This window comes from Falco naumanni, chromosome 5 (genome assembly GCF_017639655.2).
Source record: "Falco naumanni isolate bFalNau1 chromosome 5, bFalNau1.pat, whole genome shotgun sequence".
Taxonomy (NCBI): domain Eukaryota; kingdom Metazoa; phylum Chordata; class Aves; order Falconiformes; family Falconidae; genus Falco; species Falco naumanni.
This window is the reverse complement of record NC_054058.1, coordinates 6,629,796-6,649,371: the sequence shown is the minus strand read 5'-3', so window position 1 is coordinate 6,649,371 and position 19,576 is coordinate 6,629,796. Positions and strand designations below refer to the sequence as shown.

The 19,576-nt window shown below is 48.9% G+C and overlaps 1 protein-coding gene across 2 annotated transcripts; it reads left to right on the top strand.

Moving 5' to 3' along the window:
• The first annotated feature begins 2,213 nt into the window (after nt 1–2,213).
• On the top strand, nt 2,214–19,115 carry LOC121089501 (phospholipase A2-like). Of its 2 annotated transcripts, XR_005828231.1 has the most exons (5): nt 2,214–2,559; nt 5,747–5,912; nt 13,104–13,210; nt 16,321–17,184; nt 19,063–19,115. XR_005828231.1 is itself a non-coding variant. In XM_040596780.1 (4 exons), the coding sequence occupies exons 1-4, from the start codon at nt 2,523–2,525 to the stop codon at nt 16,482–16,484; spliced, it is 474 nt and encodes a 157-aa protein (XP_040452714.1). In that variant the 5' UTR covers nt 2,214–2,522; the 3' UTR covers nt 16,485–19,115. The 2 variants fall into 2 exon arrangements, 1 of the variants encoding a protein (XP_040452714.1); XM_040596780.1 differs by having other exon boundaries at nt 16,321–19,115.
• The last annotated feature ends 461 nt before the right edge of the window (nt 19,116–19,576 follow it).

Sequence of the window (19,576 nt, the reverse complement as noted above, 5' to 3'; positions counted from 1 at the left end):
GTCTGTCTAGCGGAGTTTGCTGAGACGACAGCCAACACCCTTGTGTGCTGCCTCTTGCTACTAGGGAGAAGTGGAGGTCAAGCAGGTAATGTGCAAAATGCACGTGAAGGGGTGGGATCAAGGAATTCATTTTGTTTCCCTGAACAGTAATAAAAATGCCCTCAAGATCCCAGTGCACTTGCCATAATATAGTAAGAACACTATTAGCACCTTATACTATTTAATAAATATGCTGAGTAACTTTGGCAACAGTAATCAGTAAAATTGCATAGATAAATCACAAACCTGACCAGTCAGCAGTGTGAAACAATAGTAAGGAAACAATACATTAATTCTACTTTCCATTTTAAGTTTGAATTTGGGCATCTCTCCCTAATACCTGCAGAAGTCTTCTTCAAACATTGTAGATCCATGTGGCTATCAAAGGAGTCTGTATTTCTTTATTTTGTATTTATTGATGAGTGGAGAACAAAAACCTCATCTATTATTTGGAGGCCAAGGGGCTGTGAGAAAGGGAAGAACAGAATAAATTTGTGGTCTGAAAATGTATAATGCCTTTTTTAATCGGGTTAGTAATTCAGGAAGGCTTTGAAAGAACAAGATTAAATGTAGGTTTTCAAACCCAAATGACTCTGAGAAATCCAAGTTATAGAGCAGACACTTTTGGCACCTGAAGGCAGTTCCTTGGGCTTGGGGCCCCTGGGAATCCCGTAAAGCATCTGCAGAGGTTCCTCGAAACTCTCCTTTGGTCTCCACTTATGATGGAGCCTGCCAGGTGTCTGTCAGGGATGGAGGGTGCTCTGAGTGGGTGTCTTGTTCAGCCAGGCCCCACACGGTGTTTCAAAGCCTGCTTTCTTCTTTGCATTTCCCATTTTGAGGACCTGCATCCACAGAGCCCTCAAACACAGCACACCCACCCTTCAGCATCCTCCTTCCGCAAACTTACATTCTTAAGGTTAAATATTAGCCAGCACCAGCTCACACACATAGGATTTGGCATTATTACTTACGTAAATGTCTAATTACTGAAGGAAATTTCCAAGGGAGGAGGTGTAAGCTGCTCAGCCCCTCCGATGTTGTGGAGGAGCCGGGGCACGGAGCGGCTGCGTGAGCGGTGGGCTCGCCTCGCCCTCCTCCCTGCCCGCTGCCAGCACACAGCCCATCACGGGGCAGTGGTGGGCAGCGATTTTGGACCCACAGTCATCACAAGTTTTACCCAGTTCTGCCATCTTCTTTGCCCTGTATCAAAGGCACCCGATATATACTGTATCATGAAAACTTGCTCAGCAAAGAGTGCCAGCTGCTGCCGCGGGGCTGCTCTCAGCAGAAGGCAGCCCTGTAAATGACTTGCTGCTGACCTTTGATTCAAGTACCAATATTTAGCAAGCAAATATTTATAAACCACACCATTAAGAAGGGAGGCACAGCTTTACCATGGGGAACTCGGGCAAGGGGTGCTGCTGAGATCATCCTGGGCTGTGCAAGGGAAGGGGCAAGCAGCTGCCTTCTCCTCCTCTCCCTCTCCCAGGCGAGCAGCCAGCCCTGCCCATCACACCCACCCCAGGGAAGGGACGGATGCTTGAACCCCACCAAGGCGGATGGCTGTACCGAGCAAGGCAGGAGCTGTAAAGCCCTGGAGGGCTGGGTGAAGCTGTTTCAACCCCAAAGGCAAAATAACTAGGGCCATCCCTCCTGCTCCCATTGCCTGCTGCCCTGCTGTGTGATGGGGAGGCCACGGTGCTGATCCAGCCGCCTGGCGTGACCCCAGCTGCATGGCTGGCCCCAGGGGACTGGTCCCAGCTGCTGGCCTGATGCTGTGGCTGGGAGCCACATAATGACGAGTCTTCAAGAAATCAGCTGGTGTTGGTCAGGTGCAGCAACAGGCCAAGAGGGTATTTTTCCCTCGGGAGTGGTGTGGAATTAACTGGTGGTCAGCTTATAATTAGGTATTGCACTTAACAGTATTCTTTCTGTTGGATTTTTATAGTTTTGTCTCTTCTTTTTTAAACGTGAAAAATAATCAGTCTTAAAATAATTTAAAAAAAAAAAATTACCTTGGAAAGAGTGATCTATAAAAAGAGCAAATCCTTGCCAGGTGGATGCCACAGCCGCAAGCCCGAGCCGCAGAAAGCCGGGTTGCAGGCTTCCCTGCGCCGCAGCTCCTCAGAGGTTAACCAGGGTCTGTAGGCAAAGAGCTTAAAGAAGGAGCCCGGCTTAGTGCCTGGGCGTCTCGGGCTGTCCCGGGGACCTTCCAGCAGCCCCTCCCTCCCAAAGGCGATGCTGGGCAAACAGAGGCAGCCCTCGCCCCCTCCCCACGCAGCGAGGAGCCGTTGCGGGGGCAAACTGGGCCCGGGCTGGGGCGCAGGGCCACCGCAGGAGAGGGTGTTTCACCGCCGGCGGGCACAGCGCCATGGCTATATAAACGCTGGAGCCGCGGCCCGGGAGGAGCGCTGAGCACACCGCGCCGGGCCGAGCGAGGCGGCGGCTGAGCCCCGGTGTGAGGAGCGCGGGAGCAAGCGCCCATGGGCCGCCTGCTGCTGCTGCTGCTGCTTCAGGCAGGTGAGTACCACTTCTCGGTCCCTCTCCCCCTCCACGCCTCCCCCCATCCCGGGACAGCTTCTCCCCTCTCCGGCAGCTTTGCCGGCTTCTCGGTGTGGGGTGGCTAAGTGAGGCAGAAAGCACCGCTCGACTCGTTTCAGCTTTATAGCGAGGGGCTGTGTGAGCGTGCTTGCCTGGTGGTTTACATAGCTGCTATAAACACTGCATAAACTGTGGGTCGTTTTCTTTTTGAACAGTTTTCTGCTTTGAAGTTGTTGGTGTCTGTGTTTCTTCCTAGAGGTACCCTCTTTTTGCATCAGCAACTGTGGAGTAAGCAGTTCTCAATTCATCTGAATTAAAAATATTTTTTTAAAAGCCTGTTAAAAAAAGACCTAAATGCCTGCTAACATAAAGCCCCTACACACAAAGGCAACATGACACTGAACTGGCAGGTCTGAGGTTATACCTGCAGTACCATTTTAAAGTAAAAAAACAAGACCTTGCCTTAATCTACAGCAAAGGCTGCCTGTTTAAACAGGAGACAGAAGTCTAAGTTGTCAGATCCACCGCCGCTCACCTCCCTGCAGGTATGTTCTCTGCTAAGGTGTGCCGTTAGTAGTATAACTAATGACCGGTCACACTCCTAATGGGAGATGTGGCTAAATGCAGGCTGCTGCGGAGACTCTGACTTTTTCAAGGCTTTCCCAGCTGTGTTGGCTTGGCTGCCCAGCACAGAAAAAGCCATTTCAGTTCTTGGTCAAGTTATTCCAGCTGTGCAACTGAATATTGAAATGTACTTGCTGGGGCTGACCTCTCAGCTGCAGCGACCCACCATCGGCTCGAAACCCAGCCAGCTTTCCCAGAACAGAACGGGACCATTGGAGGCCGCTGGGATGCCCGCCTTATTTCAAGCTCTTGCGGAGCACACAGCCCTAAGCACACTAATTGAGTCTTTTGGATTCAATTCTCTTCGGGGCTTTCTCTCCACTTCCACGAGCAGCTCTGCACTGTAATTACAGTTCCTTGATCTTCAGAGATATCCCCAAAAGAAGAATGGCCTTTCTTCTTCTGGGTGAGGTGCCACTTTATGCCAGCCTCGGCTGTTTGCAGCCAGCGGCCAGCAGACCAAGTCCAGCAGTCCTGGTTTAAGAGGTCAGTGAAAGACAGCTAAAAAAAAATGCAGGCTGCTCGTCAGGAGGCCTGAATGTCTACAAAGAAGTTTTTGTCTCCATTGGAACATTTTCAGGGTCTGCAAAACAGCAACAGGTTGAAAAAGCAGGGTTTTTAACCTGAAATCCAGAGCAGCTCCCTGCTTGTGATCTCCCCTGGGGTGCCCAAGAGCCGAGCCCCTTTTTAACACCAGAGCCCCTCGGTTTAGAGAAGGGAAATAGATGGTCTCTCCAGTTTTGAATAACACCCCTCTAATGTGTTTTTAGCACGAAACCTGAACACTCAAGTAGTGTTTAGGTGAGCAGAGTAGTTACTTTTTCAGGAATGTGCATTTAATCCCCGAGGAATGCCCTGCGAAGCAGAAGGCTGTGCGAACCCCCCGCACCAGGACAGCCAGAGGCACCAATTGCCAGGGCAAAACTGGTGGAGGGCAGCGCCCATTCCTGGTGGGGGCTCGGGCTGCAGAGAGGGAGCAAAGCCCTGCCCTGTCCATGGGGAGCAACCCTCCTTGTCCTCCTTGGGGTTTGGATCAGGCTAGGAGGGCAAGCTAGACCAGGAGATGCAGCGAGAAGCCCAAGCAAGGGGATTAGAGGCCGGGTTTTAAAAGGAAAGCAACTGTTTTAATAATAGTATTGAGTCCTCGGGTGGTTTAGGGGATTAATTAGTGTGTGTTTGCACAGCACTTTGAAGAGGTCAAGCATGCTGCAGTAGCTGGGGGCAGGTGGCAAAGCAACTTTGGGGGCAGGTTCCCAGCTCCCAGGCATCACCTCCCTCTCCACCCAAGCGTGCCACCAAGCCCCCCCATTTTGGCAGGGCTTTCCCGTCTGCGCAGGCGGGACAAACCGGTGGGTTAGGCACCCTGTCTGAGGGGCTGGGTGCTACTGGTGAGTAGCTTTGCCATGCACAATAGAGCAGTGCAAAGTGCACTTGGTCTTCACAGTTAAACCCAGGCAAGAAATACTCCTACTGCTATCGTTAGTGTGATAAGCATCAGTGTTTGCAGCTGAGCATCACGTTGGTGTGAGTATTAGGGGCAGGGTACTCTTGGTTTCCGTAACAGTTCCTGCAAGGTAGAGTCTGTGGTTTCTAAAAGAGTTGCAAATTAACATGTGAAATCACAACACTGTCTGAAAGACTGGTAACTCCAAAAACTCCAGCCTGGTTTGGGTGGCCACCCGCACACTTCAGCTGACACAGAGCTCCTTTTGTGTTTTGGGGGTTTATTTCCCCCAATTAATGCAGCCAACCTGATGTTATGACTTAAATGGAATGTAATAACGGAAGCAGATATAAGCGTTGCCAGTACTTCCAAACATTCAAAAGAAAGCTGATACACATACATCTTGGCTAACGTAGGCACTCTGTCCTTGACAAAGTGTACCTTACAGGCTCAGGGACTTGTAGCTATCCCTCCACACAAATTAATGGTACTGGCAGCTTTTTGCCATCTGGAGAATGGGTTAAAATATCCTGAATAGCAGGGGAAACTTGGGTAATAGAAGACATCTAGGGCAACATAGAAACCCCATTTTTTTTCCATAGAGCCTGGGTTAAGTCTGGTTGTGTGCTTGTCCTCTGTTGCTTCATGTCCCACTTGGGACCACAGCATAGCTAGTAAGCTTTTCCAGCTTTGGAAGCTCTGGGGTGCAATGAAGCCCAGCTGACTCTGCATGATGCTGGCACAGGTCCTGCAAAGCTTAACAGCTTGAGCTCTGTGATGTGCAAACCTGGGCACACTGCTCCCCCGTGCAACATAGCTGCAATCACATGCTACCGCGCCAGAGCTAGTAGGTCTTGCTTGAATTGAGCTCCCTCTGCACAGCTTGGTTATTTCTGCATCTGCCTCCTGGTTATCCCAGCCCTCAGGTAAGGCCCCTGCAGAGTCCCCTTTGCAGGCTGAATGTCACAGCTAATTAGATTGTCAAGGCTGCACCCAACCACCCAGTCAAAACCAAAAAAAATCCCCCTTCAAGGACTTTAAGAGAATCGGTGTCAGGCACGTTCAATCCTTGTGTGTAGCCATGTCCTGTCTTTGCAGTCTGGAAAGGTGCTCTGGGAAAATCCCATTCACTGCACACCCGAGGAATCATCGAATTGGCAGGAGCTATCTCATGTGGCACGGGACGGTCTCCCTTGGCATATATTGGCTACGGATGCTACTGTGGACTGGGAGGACGAGGCTGGCCTAAAGATAAGACAGACTGGTAAGAAGAACCTCAACTATATGTCCAGAAGCAGTGCAGGTCTCCCCACGCTTCCCTAGTTGTGCCACTGTGACTCCATGGACTTGCTGCTGCCTTGTGGAGAGGGAACTTGGTATATATGAACAGCACTGGGGAATTGTGAGTGAGGGCCCACGTATTATTTGGGGTTTGAATGAAGGCTTAGCCACCTTCTGGTTGAGACCAAAGCCCTTGGGACCTTATACTATGTGGGGTGGGTGGCAAAGGAGAAACCAGGATATGATTTCCTGCAATAGCTGCATGTTTAGTCACAGAGAACAAGCCCTGCCTGAAAAAAAGGGGAGTGATCAATGTGTTTGGAGGGTTATTTCAGCCACGTCCTGAAAATGGCAGCGATGGGAGTATCACTGTTTATCCTCTGGAAGAAATCCAGATCATTGCAAGGAGTAATCAAACCTGTTGTCCTCATTGCCTGTTAGTTCACACTGAATCGAGGAGGAACAACAACAGGGGAGAGCACAGTGTTATTCCCCCTTTTCTTTGTTAGCGGGGAAGGTGCTGTGCTTGTTATTCCCGAGGCTACAAGCAGCGAGCCCAGGAGGTGTTGCAATCAAAAATTTCTGTCTTGTACTTTGCGATTAGCGTACATGTAAATCTTGAGCGTGGTGGACCCTTTATGTGCTCTGAGCCCATTGTTTGCAATCTTGTCTGGTTTGAAACCTGAAAGACAGAGCACACAAGTCTGTCTATCTACAGTCAACAGGCCAGGTGTTGCTGATAAGCAAGTGCTGCTTTTAGCAGGGGTGAAGGCGGCGTGCAGCTCGCTGGGAAGGAAACCAAGCTTTCCGGAATGTCCAGCTGTTGGACTCACTTCACATCGCTACACCACCAAACTTTGCTGAATTGGCAGGACAGAAAAAAGGAAAAAAGGAAGAAAAGATGGCAAGGTTAAAGTCCAGCTCCTGTGGGCATGAAGAGCAGGTGGCCTTTAAAATTAGTGGAGCTGTCTTCATTAACACAATGAGATGTTTCGCTCCCAAAGGCCTCTCGCTGCATCCCTGGTTTGTATCTATGAAACATTTCATCTATGGAACAGTCAATACAGGACTTACAAATGATGAGTAACTGCCTGCAAAGTGTCATAGATTGCAGGTGTAGAGCTTTCTTTTAATTTTCATTAATATCTCTTGTTATCACGATCTACAGCAGTGTCTTTAAGGTGTTTATTATTTTTGCTAGCCCTTTTGCAGCTCTGATAATCAGGCCTTTAAAGTAAAACATGATCTCATTGATCTGGAGTACTTCTTTTACCGAAGGGCTGAGCAGAGCCATCTAAAACCTGCTTACCATAGAGGGTGAGTGACCCCTCCAGATTTAGGCAACCCTGGGGCTGCCCGTGGCCAGCACTCCTGAAAAAAAGACAGAGAAAAATTTGGGCACTGAGGGAGCTGACGGAGGAGCTTGCCCAACCACTCTCCATCATTTATCAGCAGTCCTGGCTAACCAGGGAGGTCCCAGCAGACTGGAGGTCAGCCAGTGTGGCACCCATCTACAAGAAGGGCAGGAAGGAGCATCCGGGGAACTACAGCTCTGTCAGCCTGACCTCGTGCCGGGGCAGGTTGTGGAGCAGATCACCCTGAGTGCCATCACGTGGCACATGCAGGACAATGGGGCCATCAGGCCCAGCCAGCAGGGGTTTATGAAAGGCAGGTCCTGCTTGGTGAGCCTGATCTCCTTCTATGACATGATGACCCACCTAGTGGGTGAGGGAAAAGCTGTGGATGTTGTGGATGTGCCTTGGTAAGGCCTTTGACACCATCTCCCACAGCATCTCCTGGAGACACTCATGGCTCGGATGGACGTACTGTTCGCTGGGTAAAAAGCTGGCCGGGCCCAAAGAGTGGTGGAGAATGGAGCTAGATCCAGCTGGTGGCCGGTCACAGGTGCTGTTCCCCAGGGCTCGGTACTGGGGCCAGTCCTGTTTAATACCTTTCCTGATGATCTGGATGAGGAGATGGAGTGCACCCTCGGTCAGTCTGCAGGTGACAGCAGGCTGGGGGGGGTGCTGATGTGCTGGAGGGCAGGAGGCTCTGCAGAGGGACCTGGGCAGGCCGGACGGGTGGGCCAAGGCCCCTGCATGGGGTGAACCAGGCTCAGCGCCGGGTCCTGCCCTTGGGTCACAGCAGCCCCACGAGCGCTACGGGCCGGGGAGCTGCCTGGGGGAGACGGGCCTGGGGGTGCTGCCTGACGGCCGGCTGGCCACGAGCCAGCAGTGTGCCCGGGTGGCCAAGAAGGCCAACAGCCTCCTGGCTTGTATCTGAACCAGCGTGGCCAGCGGGACCAGGGAGGTGACCGTCCCCCTGCCTGGGCACTGGAGAGGCCGCAGCTCGAATCCTGTGTTCGGCTTCGGGCCCCTCAGTGCAAGAGGGACGCAGAGGGGCTGCAGCGTGTCCAGAGACGGGCAGGGGGCTGGGGAAGGGGCTGGGGCACAAGGCGGGTGAGGAGCAGCTGGGGGAGCTGGGGGTGTTGAGCCTGGGGAAAGGAGGCCGAGGGGAGACCCGATGGCTCTCTGCAGCTCCCTGACAGGGGCTGTAGGCAGGTGGGGTCGGTCTCTTCTCCCAGATAAGAAGTGACGGGACAAGAAGAAACAGCCTCAAGCTATGCCAGGGGAGGTTTAGATGGGATATTAGGAAAAATATCTTCACCTAAAGGGCTGTCAAACATCGGAACAGGCTGCCCAGGGAAGGGGTGGAATCACCATCCCTGGAGGTGTTTAAAAAACACACAGATGCAGTGCTTGGTGATGTGGTTTAGTGATGGACTTGGCAGTCATGCCTTAATGGTTGGACCTGATGATCTCAAAAGTCTTTTCCAACCTAAATGATTCTGTGATTCTATGAAAATACAGCCACATGTTCATCAGCCAGTGTTTCTGCTGCCATTTGATTTCCATGGGATGTGGATTTTATCCCAATGGCAGCAAATGAGACTCTGCAACTGGAAATGTCTCAAAAGACCAGATAGTTTGTAAAAGGGAAACTTGATCCTGTAAGTGCATTCATTATTATTTCTTAGCTGTAATGCTTTGGGGGGGGGGGGGGGGGAATAAAGGTTTTTAATTAGGTTCTTCGCTAGGAAGAATTGGTAATGCCCCACTAGATTTAGCCCTAAAATTCTCATTTTATGTTTGCTAGAGGAATCTTTTGATATCTGTTACTGAGAACGACCGCTAAAATCAGTGTCACTGAATGCCTGTCAAAGTGACCCCATTATTTTCCACATTTGTCATTCTAAGAAAAGAAAGCAGCAGAGTGGCAAAACTACCGGCTGTGAGTGACAAACACTGTTTGAAATTACCCCCTTGACACGTCTAGGTTAGTTGCTGAGACACTTACAAAAGGAGTAATTTCCTTATGAGTAATTCAGTCAATCTGTCTAGACAGGGCTAGAGTGCTTCTAAGCACCACTCTTTTTATGGGGAAAGAAAAAAGCCATAAAGTGTGTAATCTTTTTATAAGGTTTATTCCACACACTGGCTTTGATGTGTAGGCAGTAATTACCTTTTCTCTTTTGTTCCACTCTCACAGTCCCATCACTTCAAAATAAAAGGGCATCTTTTCCACATGAAGTCAATGGATTTGTTTCTCCTTCCCCTTTCTGTTCCCCTGGATTGCTGCAGCACCCGTTTCGTAGAGCAGGACCTGAAGGTGCTCAGCATCTCCCTGAAAACACCAAATGCCATGAAGGGCAGGATGGCATATATGGCTCATCTAAGTCCTGGTAAACTCATAGGGGAGTGTAAGATTTCCCCTCAATTGATGAGCTAAAGCAAAACAAAAAGACACACAGCAGTGTTGGTGGTGTTAATATGACGAATAGGACATGACAAATTCTCACCTTAATGGCATTTGGTCAGCTGCAGGGGTCTGGCCGTCTGATCCCTGTGGGCCAGCCGGAGCTGTCTGTAGCCATTAGGGCTGTCTTGTAGCCCAGATTGGCGAACAGGTTGCTTACCAACTAGATGGCATGGCTGTATTTGTTTTCCAGACCTGCTGACCAATGCTCTGCCATAGCGTTGGCTGACTGTTCGCGTTGGTCTAACCGAGCGTTAGCAGGTTATTAAACGCTTAACATCATGCTCTGACCCAGGTGCAGGAAAGGGCATGTCCAGACAGGAGGGGACCATCTGAAGGTGGCAAAGGGCAACAACAGGCTTCCTCAGTCTTCATTCCCTGGCATTTTTTTCAGTGCATCTTAAAGACATATTTGTAAAATATGAGCCAAAGTCGTCTCACTTTGTGTTGGTGTAAGCTACGTGTCACCCAGCTGCAGTTATGGGTGTCATCAGGAGGGGCTGGTGTAAGGGGAAGCAGAATTGTGCCCGAGATCCTGTGATCCTGCAGAATTTATGCAATCCTCTGGTTTTGCCAAGGCAGATAAGAAGCAGAGAGTTCTCACAGCTAGCTAGCACACCTCTCTAGTGCTCATCTGCTTGTCCTTGCCTGATTCACAGACCATCTTTTGCCCCTCCAAGTTCTGTTCTCACTTCTCCTACCTCTTTTTCTGGTTATTCCCTCTGGCTCTCCATGATGGGCAATTTCATTTCCTTTGCACGCAGGCTTCTAACTCCTCCCTTTGCCCATGTACCTTTGTGTTGTTCCTCCTCCCCACACTTCTCCATCACTCCAACACAAAAAAAAAATTACCAATTTGACTACTGATTCACTCCCCAGACCTCACAAGCCCTACAATCCCTACAGCTGGCACTCTGCCTCAGCTCAGCTCCACCATGGCCTCTTGTGCACCGTGTTCCATATGCAAGACACCAGTGAAGTGCCTGCTCTGCTATCTCCCATCCCCCGGGGGATAGATGAGGCTGTGCTGCAGCTTCAGTTATGTTAGCTGGGGTGCCCTGGGCTACAGCAACTCCTCCAGGTGATGCATGTCCCACTTGTAGCTCAGTGCCATAGTCCATCCCTGTTATCATGTGACACATTGCATAGGGACTCAAATGCTGGAGAAAGGAAGAAAGCAGAGACCTTCACGCTTTCCACAAGGCTGCAAATTCTTCTTTCCTTTGGCCGTTCACATTTAACCTCTTCAGGTCAAGCCCAGGAGTGAGGTGTTACTGGACCAAGAAAGATCTGACCCACAGCCTGTTACTGCCGGCATGTCGAACAGAACTGGTTGTCCCACGGGCTGAATAACGTCTTCTCAATTACAGCAACTGCTGTAACTTCTCATGGGAAAACTTCTAGATGCATATATCCCATGGGGCTTAGTCCCATTTTGAAGTCCTTTGAGGAGCTGGAATGGAAGGAGAAACTAGACTGCTACTGCTAACTTAAAATTTCTGTGTTTCATGATGCAGTGAGTAGTCTGGTCATAACCATTACACAGGTTTCATCTTGGCAAGCTGACCAAAAAAAGGCATTTAGTTTGCAGACTCAGCTGTGAGACGAAAATGCTACATTTAACTACTGAATCGAGAGCTCAGTCAGTAGGGAAAGCACACTGGACTAAATCCAGCCTGTGTGTAATCACAGGGGTTACATGAAAGCTGAGTTTGATCTGACTGGTCTGATTCTGTTGTCCCTTTTGTGATTTACCTGATCTGGTTCCAGTGATTTTGTTAGAATTTGTATCAGTGGTGGATCTTCTTCTTTGCACTTAAAAAATTGGTGGTTTTTTTTTTCCCTGTGCTTTGCCATCTTACAGAGCCCTGCAGCCCTCATATCCATAAACCAATTTCTAAAAGGGCAAAATCCTTCTGCAGCAGAGGGTGATGAAGGTCTTGATGTTCCTGAGCTATCAGGTAAGGTACTGCCGGCTCCCAAAGAGTCCCTGGAGAAGCCCTGCTTCCAGCACAAGGGACCTCTATCCTTCTTGCAGGGTTATTTCACTTTTCTAGAGGGACATAATGATGGATCCCTGACTTTATTGGCTTTTCAGGTACACTGGCCTCAGGTCTTGAAGCTATCAAAGTCTTCAGCTGTATTTGGTAATCTATGGGCAGCCAGCACACCATGCTCCCTTTTGGCCGGCTCATCAACCTTTTGAACAGATTAACATCTAAGACTCAAGAGCTTCTCTACAAGCTGTTCCCTTGTCATTTACCCCCAAGATCAGCCTGCCTCGATGCTTCCCAGTCAGTAGGGCAGTTTCTCTGTAAAGTCCCAGTGATCTTGCAGGGACAGCTTCTGGAAATGTAGGAGATCATCCCTCTCCGGCTCCAACCTCTGACCTCGCATCTTTGCTGAAACAACCTTTCTTATTCGGCAGAGGACCTCTCTAAGTGCCGAATCTTTTCTTGGTGTATTTTGAGTCACTAAACTACCGGAATAAGATTCAACTGGGGTCAAGTTTTCTATAAATTCTGAAGTAATTGGTAGTGGGAATTATCTCACTGACTAGTCAGTAGGACAGATGTCATCAGCTGAGCTAGTCACCCTCAGCCCCCTCTACGGTCAATGAAAAGCATTTGCACTTTCAAGCGCAATGTTTTTCACCTATGTTAGATCTCTGTAGTATGATAATATGAACTGTGCCCCAAACATGCATAAAGGGGAATATAGATCAGTGCCTCAGATGTAGGTGTTCGCATTTAGCAATCTGAAGTTAACTGATATGAATTCCATCATTGAGGCTGATGAGTTTGTAGCCAGCCCTCAGAAACTGAATGGGCCAAAGAGCACATGACAGGTCCAGGTGAACTGCAGAGATGAAGCTGCTTGGCGATGCTCAGGAAGGCAAAAAACGTCCTGACTCCAAATTCTGGGATGGGTCTAAGCCTAAGCTGGTGAGCCATGATCACAAACATTACAGGAACTCTTCAGCTCCCTTTCAGTGAGGTTACCATAGAAACACAGAATTACAGAATTGTTTAGGTTGGAAAAGACGTTTAAGACCATTGAGTCCAACCATTAACCTAGCGCTGCCAAGTCCACACCTGTCTTTCTGGCAGCAAAATCTTAGAGGAAGAAGCACAGTGGTCATGGGAACAAATACAGCATTAATGAGCTCCTGAGCCATGTGAGCTTTCACAGAGATGCCAGGATGCTTGGTTCATCAACAGCTTATTTACTGACAGGCTGGGGCAAACATTGCTGTTGTGAGCAACGAGTGCAGCATTCCTGGAGTACGTGCAAGCACCCCTGAGCAGAACATGAGGATGCAGGAGGACACCCAACTTTACCTTTTATTCTCTCCCAGGTGTTGCCACAGGCACGACTGCTGCTACGACAAGGCAGAAAAGGAAGGCTGCAGCCCCAAGGCACAGCGCTACCAGTGGGCATGTGAGCAGAACGCGGTGCAGTGCGGTAAGGCAGTGCTCGCTCACGCTGGGCACGTTTTGCTCCCTCCGCTGCAGGCACTATGCTGACCGAAGGGCTTTGTGGGCTTCAGAGGTAGGTCTGTGTATGCTGGTTTCAAAGCCGCTTTAGGCAACGTCCATCCTCCCTCAAGCTCTCTGCCCATCCTTTGCCTGGATCTCTAGGCTTGCCAGGAGTCCGCAGCTGGAGCTGGGAGGAAGGCTGGAGGCCGGCACCACCTCTTTCAGGTAACCTGGGTCCTCCCCAGGCTGGAGAGTGGGAGTGGGGGCCGTGGAGCCCCCAGGCCATCTCGGTTTGGCAGAAATGCAGATGCCTCTCTGGAGGCTCTCTGCTCACTCGCATTAAGCGTGCCTGCTCCTCACCAACCTCTTCCCACAGCCGTGCAATGGTCTGCAGGGACGGTCTTCCCGTGGCAGTATTGGCCTTGCCTCCAGCAGGACTGTTCACTTTTTTACTTACCATTACGTACCGCTAGAGAGGAGCCATGCTATTACGCATGGCTGCAAGACAGGTTAATTACGGTGCCAACCTGCATCTCTGCCTCCTGCACAGCTCCAGCCTAAAGCCTTAGGGCTCCAGAGGGGATTTGGAAGTTTGCAGAATCAAATGCTCCGGAGTGCTGCAGGCATACAGTGAGTGTAGGCTGTGCTCAGCTCTACAGCTGGTACCCAGTCAAGGTCTTGAATTGCACAGTCACAGCCCGTCAGTGGCTCGCACCAGTTTGTTTTGACATACACCAGATGACTTGAGTCTTAGAATTTGTCACTTTGAATTTCTAAGTCTCAAAAAAGTCCCTGATGGTAAAATCCATTGTAGAACACTTTGAAAGTTTGAAAAGAAACGCATGAGAGTAAAACATGTCCCCATATCATCAAAGCTACTTGCTTGATCGTTAGAAGACTATTTCTACCTTATCAGAAGACCATATTCTACTGGTGCAACTCTCAGCCTCTCCAGCAGCAGAAAATCTGCCAGCAGGTATTGGATGGGGCACGGCACATCTGCAGTTGCTCTTTCCCAAGTGCCAGAACAACCTATTAAATACAAAGTGCTGGCAAAGGAATGTATTGCTTTAATGTATAACTGTTCTTCCTCCCACTTACCCATATTTCCATAGCTGACTGATATTTTCTGCTAGCTGTTTTTATAGGGAAAAAAAAAATATTCCTGTTTCTTTTTGCTGTGAAGGAACATTCTTAGCTGCAGATGTGAGATGGATCATCAGGTTCATGAGACATGTGCAAAGTATGTTCCATAAGAGTGCACGGGGCTGCAATTGCTCCAACCTGGCTAACAAGCATTGGTTAAAGGAATGCCATTAATTCCTTAGCGGATATCCAGGCAAGGCCTGAGCAGTATCCCTCAACTGCACTCCACAAGCCCTCAGCAGGCTTCATTCCCCCTGACATCCCCACAATAGAAATGTGTTCCAAAGGCAAATTTCCTACCCCGGGCTACAGCACAGCAGGTTTTACCGAGGTGTGGAGTTGTACTGTCTGATCCCATTCAGACAAAAGGGATGATGAATTAAATTTCCAGGCGTGCTTGCTGGGCCAACAGCAATGATGTCCAGAAAACATTAGAAGCAGAACTGCTGCACTGTCTTTTCTATGCAAAAGGAAATAAATGCCTGTTGCCTAGCACTGTATCATATACACAGATACTTTCAGGTAAATTAAAAATAAACTAATTTTACCTGGGACTCCTTTTGCTACTGTTAGGCAGTTTTGTTTGTGGAATGAAAAACGTTGACAAAACTATATTCTTCAGTCCAGCTACACCATCACATGTAGGCAAATTCCATTCAATAAATATCTGGCATATAGAAAAGGCTGTCAGTTGTGAGTGCTGGTCAAAAAAATCATTCGGCTCTAACAGAAATTACTACCAAGCCAGACACTTGTGCTCACATTAGACATACAGTGGCTGGCATGGCATGGAAAGAGCACAAGGAGCAGAGGGGCAAGGAGAACATCAGGCAAGACTGGTAGCTAAGAAAAAAATGGCCTTAGTGCTAAAGTCATCGTCAGTGGAACCCCTGAAACACTTTTTACCAGTAAACATGATTCTTCAGACAAGCTTAAGAAATATGGGCTTTTCGTATTTATCAGATACACGGTTAATCCCACAAAGTTGAGTGAAATCTGGAAGGATCCCTGTACTCGTTGGAGTTGGTTTTGGAGCAAAGCCTACGTGCACTGGCATGAAGTTAGGCTTTACACTTTGCCTAGTGCAGGGTTTAGTGGGTGTTGGATAATCTATAGTAGCAGCCTCCAATCAACAAGGCGCTGTGCTCTGAAAGAATATTAGCCCAATGGCTGCATTTAAGCCACCTATAGATGGGATGGGGTTCATTAACTCAAAATCGGTCATTTGCAAGTAGCTACCTGAGCTGGTTGCTTTGATGTTCCTGATGGTCCTTACCTAGTCGTGTAGTCATATAGTTGCATTATATATCGTTCCAGATATGGTTTTGATCAGCTTCATTAGCTGCTGACTCATAAAAATCAGGTACCTGACCCTGCTGCAGAGTTCCTTGGCTCCTCTGCCATGATCAGAGAGAGATGTAAGAGCAACTCAGGGAGCATGAGTGAAAGATGCCTGATGGGTGCTTCCATGCCTTCAAATTTCTGAATGTCCCTCTGGGAGACTCCTTTCAAAGCAGGATTTTTTTTTCCTTTTGAAATCAGTCTGATTTGCAGAAGGGAAATGAACTGACTGAGAGAAGATGGAATATTTTTAGCTCAGTCTAAGCTAAAATTTTATAATATATTTTTTTTAGCTTTGCTGAACTAAGTCCCCATTGTTCACACAGCCCTAGAAGTGGGGAGCACTCTGTGCTGGGCAGATTTTTGTGAGCGTTGCCAATTTACTTTTAGCTACTTTCTGATGCTCTTGGTCACAGTTAAGACCTGTTGACAGAGACAGGACAGGTGATGGTCAGATCCACACACAACGCATTAGTCCTTCTTTCTTCCTGCTCCCACAGCCTCTGTTTTCTAAGAGTTTCTTCATTAGGGGATTGTTCCTCCTAAAACTGTTTCTCGCCTTCATCCAATACAGAATCTCTCATCCTCCGCTCACATTTTCTTTTGCAGATAACCTGACAGACCGGTGTGAAAAAATGGTGTGCCTGTGTGACCAAGAAGCAGCCAAGTGTTGGGGAGCAGCCCCATACAACCCACACTTCATCCTTTGGCCAGATTTTTTATGTGGACAGACTCATCCCACCTGCCATTTCAGATATAAGGGGGCAGAATAGTCTTTTTAGGACCTTTCTTCTAACCCTCTGAATTTGAGGGTGCTGGAATAAAATTTTACCTCTTTTATCAGAGCTAACAGTGGTGTAAGAGAACTTCTGTCAGGCCAGGGTCTATGGGGAGGGAGAGACAGGGTAATATATGTGCTGAAGTAAGAATAAGGTCCTGCTCTGATTGCTGCCTTGGCAGAAAGAGAAGGTTTGGTATGCAGGGCAGTGGGAACACATTATCTGTCACCAAACGGCTTTTTTGTCCTTGCACATTGCCTGACCTTCAGCTCCCATACATTTTCACATGATCTCAAAAATACATAGAGACTTCTGCTGGACTGACTTGCAAAACAAAACAAACAAACGAAAAAACCAAACCCAGATTCCAACTCTGTGAAAAGACGCACCAGCCTTTGAAGGTCCAAGATGTCCCAGTCTGGAAGCAGAGTGACCCACTTTGTTTTCCTGGACCCGCAGAAAGAGAGGGGACATCAAAGAGGGAGGATGCCTCATTATCCCTTGTTTGTGCTCAGAGGAATTCTGCTTCCTACCAGAAGGAGAAGCAGAGTGTGGCCCAGGGCAGGGCTCCATCCTTCCTTGCAGGGGGTCTGTGTGCAGGGTGGGTGTGCGTTTCTTCGTTTACATACCAGCTGTCCTATCCCTCATGTTCCTGCCTCACAGCACCAAGGACACATCTGAGGTGTGTTCAGAGGTAAGCAGAGTTACACCAGGCTATTGCTGTTGCAAGGCCAGCAAGGGTTTCTGACTTCTACTTACCAGCAGGCACACCCATACCTTGCAAAAGAGCGTGTTCCTCGCCTGGTACACATGCTTCAGAGCTAGTAGACTGCTCTCCTATACATATAGGAGATGCTCTCCTCTATTGGCATTTCCCCATGTCACTGACCACCTGGGAATCAATTATTGTCATGTCAGGAAACAGGGACTATGGAGAACATTAGGCGTGTCAAGCAAATTTTTCATCGCTCCTTGGTTTTTTAAGGGTACTAGAGGCTTATATTGAAACTCTACGTTTCCTTCTGGCAAGAGTAAAACAATAACCCATTCTTTCAGCCAGGAGTAGCTATGTTCAGGTGGGCCTTCTTTGCCTGTAGGCTGGAGCAAGCCAACGGGACAAGAAGCTCTGTACTGAGAGGTGCAGGCAGATGAGAGCCACGGTTGCACACACACACACACACACACACACACACCCCCGAGGAAGCACCAGAATCCATTTCCTTGGGCAGGTGTTAGCAGCTGGAGAGCTGGGGCACCCGGGTCTGTCAGGCTCCTTCTGTCTCTTCTGAAGCACCCGAACTTTGAGTACCAGCTTTAAAATAAGAAGTAACGGCAGGGAAAGGCCCAAGGTACCTCAGCAGAGTCTGAATTCGGAGATGTGTGACCTAACTAAGTGGGGTTTTGGCAGGTGTTAATACAAATTTCTTCACGGAAGACTGTTTTGCTCCTTGCTGTGGGAGGATGCTGCATATGCCACTGTGGCTGTCAAAGCTGCAGGAAAAAGAAATGGACTAACCAAGATAAAAATGCCAAAGACACCATGTACTGAGGCAAAGGCTTTTATTCCATCTAGAGCTCCATTTGTGGCTCACAGGGCATCAGACGTTGTTCCACTTGTAGGCTTTACATTTTCCTGTGACCTCTGTAATGCTGTACCTCAAGCTATGCTGAGCAAGAAGGAAAGAGTGAGCAAGTGATACGGAGTTAGTACAACACAATAAACTCTTGCAAGGCTTCCTGGCCAGGAAAGAAGTTGTGACTTCTGTTCATGCAGAGGGTTTGCAAAGGGCTGCTGCTGCGTGGGCAGCATCAACCGAGGGATGCGGGTGCGCTGCTCAGCAAGGGCTGGAAGACCCTCCCCGGTGAGGGCAGGGAGCTCCTGGCCGTGTCCCTGTCCCTGTCCCTGTCCCTGTCCCTGTCCCCCCACGCTGGCCATCAGGTGGCGGCAGCGCTCCAGTGAATGGCAAGCCCAGCTCTTCCTTCATCCCTTCAGGGAGGGCATTTATTGCAGCAGGCCGAGCAAGGTTTTTGAGTGCCGGGAGAAAAGGTGCACGTCACCCGGCTCCCCGCTAAAAGCAAAAGGTCAGCTGAGCTCGGTCTGAAACGCAGACCACAGCTCGGGTTGCACAAAGTGAGAAATAAGCTTGTTTCAAAATGCAGCCTTCAGTGTCAGCCTATCCTGATAAGACCAGCTGACAGAGCTGGAAAAAACAGGAGAGCTTTCGGGTACCTCAGCCTGTACGTTCAGTACAGACAGACCCTTCTCAGGTCATTTCTTTGGCTCATGTGTGATGAAAACATCTAGTTTTCCCAGCCTGATCAGCTGATATAATAAAAGTTATCTGGCTTCACAAACCACGCTTCACACACACTTGGGTCATCACAGGCTTTCTGTACACGAGCATTACAAGAGTATGGATGTAAGCATGTAGTTGGTGGGAGGAAGAGCCATCCTTCAGCATCAACCAAAAAGAACCACAGGAGCCCCAGTACTTTGTTAAAAGAAGCAGCATCTCATTGAACAACTCTTTGCCGAAAGTGGCAATTAAAGATCTTGTTGTTTTGTTTATAGGTAACTCATCAGGCCCATGCATGAAGCTCTACCCAACAAAAAAAGAATATTTGGAAAAGATGGAGTATAGAGCCAGCCCTGTTAGTGTTTCATCCACACTGCTTATATCCTGAACCAGATCCCGTCTCTGACCAGAGGTAAGTAAATGGCAAATTCCTCCTTACATTAAAAAAAGGTACCTTTGGAAATAGGTGACTGGGTTCAGCCCTCTAGTAAGGAATTCAGGTTTTGAGTTGGGTTCCTTACCTTGGTGAGAGCCTTGTCTCATGCAGAGGACACACCGCCTCAGCTGCGGGGTTAAAACAATGATCAGAACCACTACGCCTCCAATACCAGCCGCCACAACCCCAATGATAGTTCCAATGGATTCTTCTATACCAAACAAGCCTGGGGGAGAAGGGAAGGTAGAGAGGGTAACATAAGATGTCATCCAGGCAAGTATATGCAATGCAGCCAGGATACTTTCTGCAGTGGCTGCAGCGGAAGCTACTTACTGTGATATCGATTATGCCAG

Excerpts from the sequence above, each read along its gene's own strand:
- LOC121089501 (XM_040596780.1), top strand. The coding sequence starts at position 2,523 with ATGGGCCGCCTGCTGCTGCTGCTGCTGCTTCAGGCAG. Across the intron at positions 2,560-5,746 it reads GCTGCTGCTGCTTCAGGCAG|TCTGGAAAGGTGCTCTGGGA; the intron begins GTGAGTACCACT and ends CTGTCTTTGCAG. Across the intron at positions 13,211-16,320 it reads GCAGAACGCGGTGCAGTGCG|ATAACCTGACAGACCGGTGT; the intron begins GTAAGGCAGTGC and ends TTTCTTTTGCAG.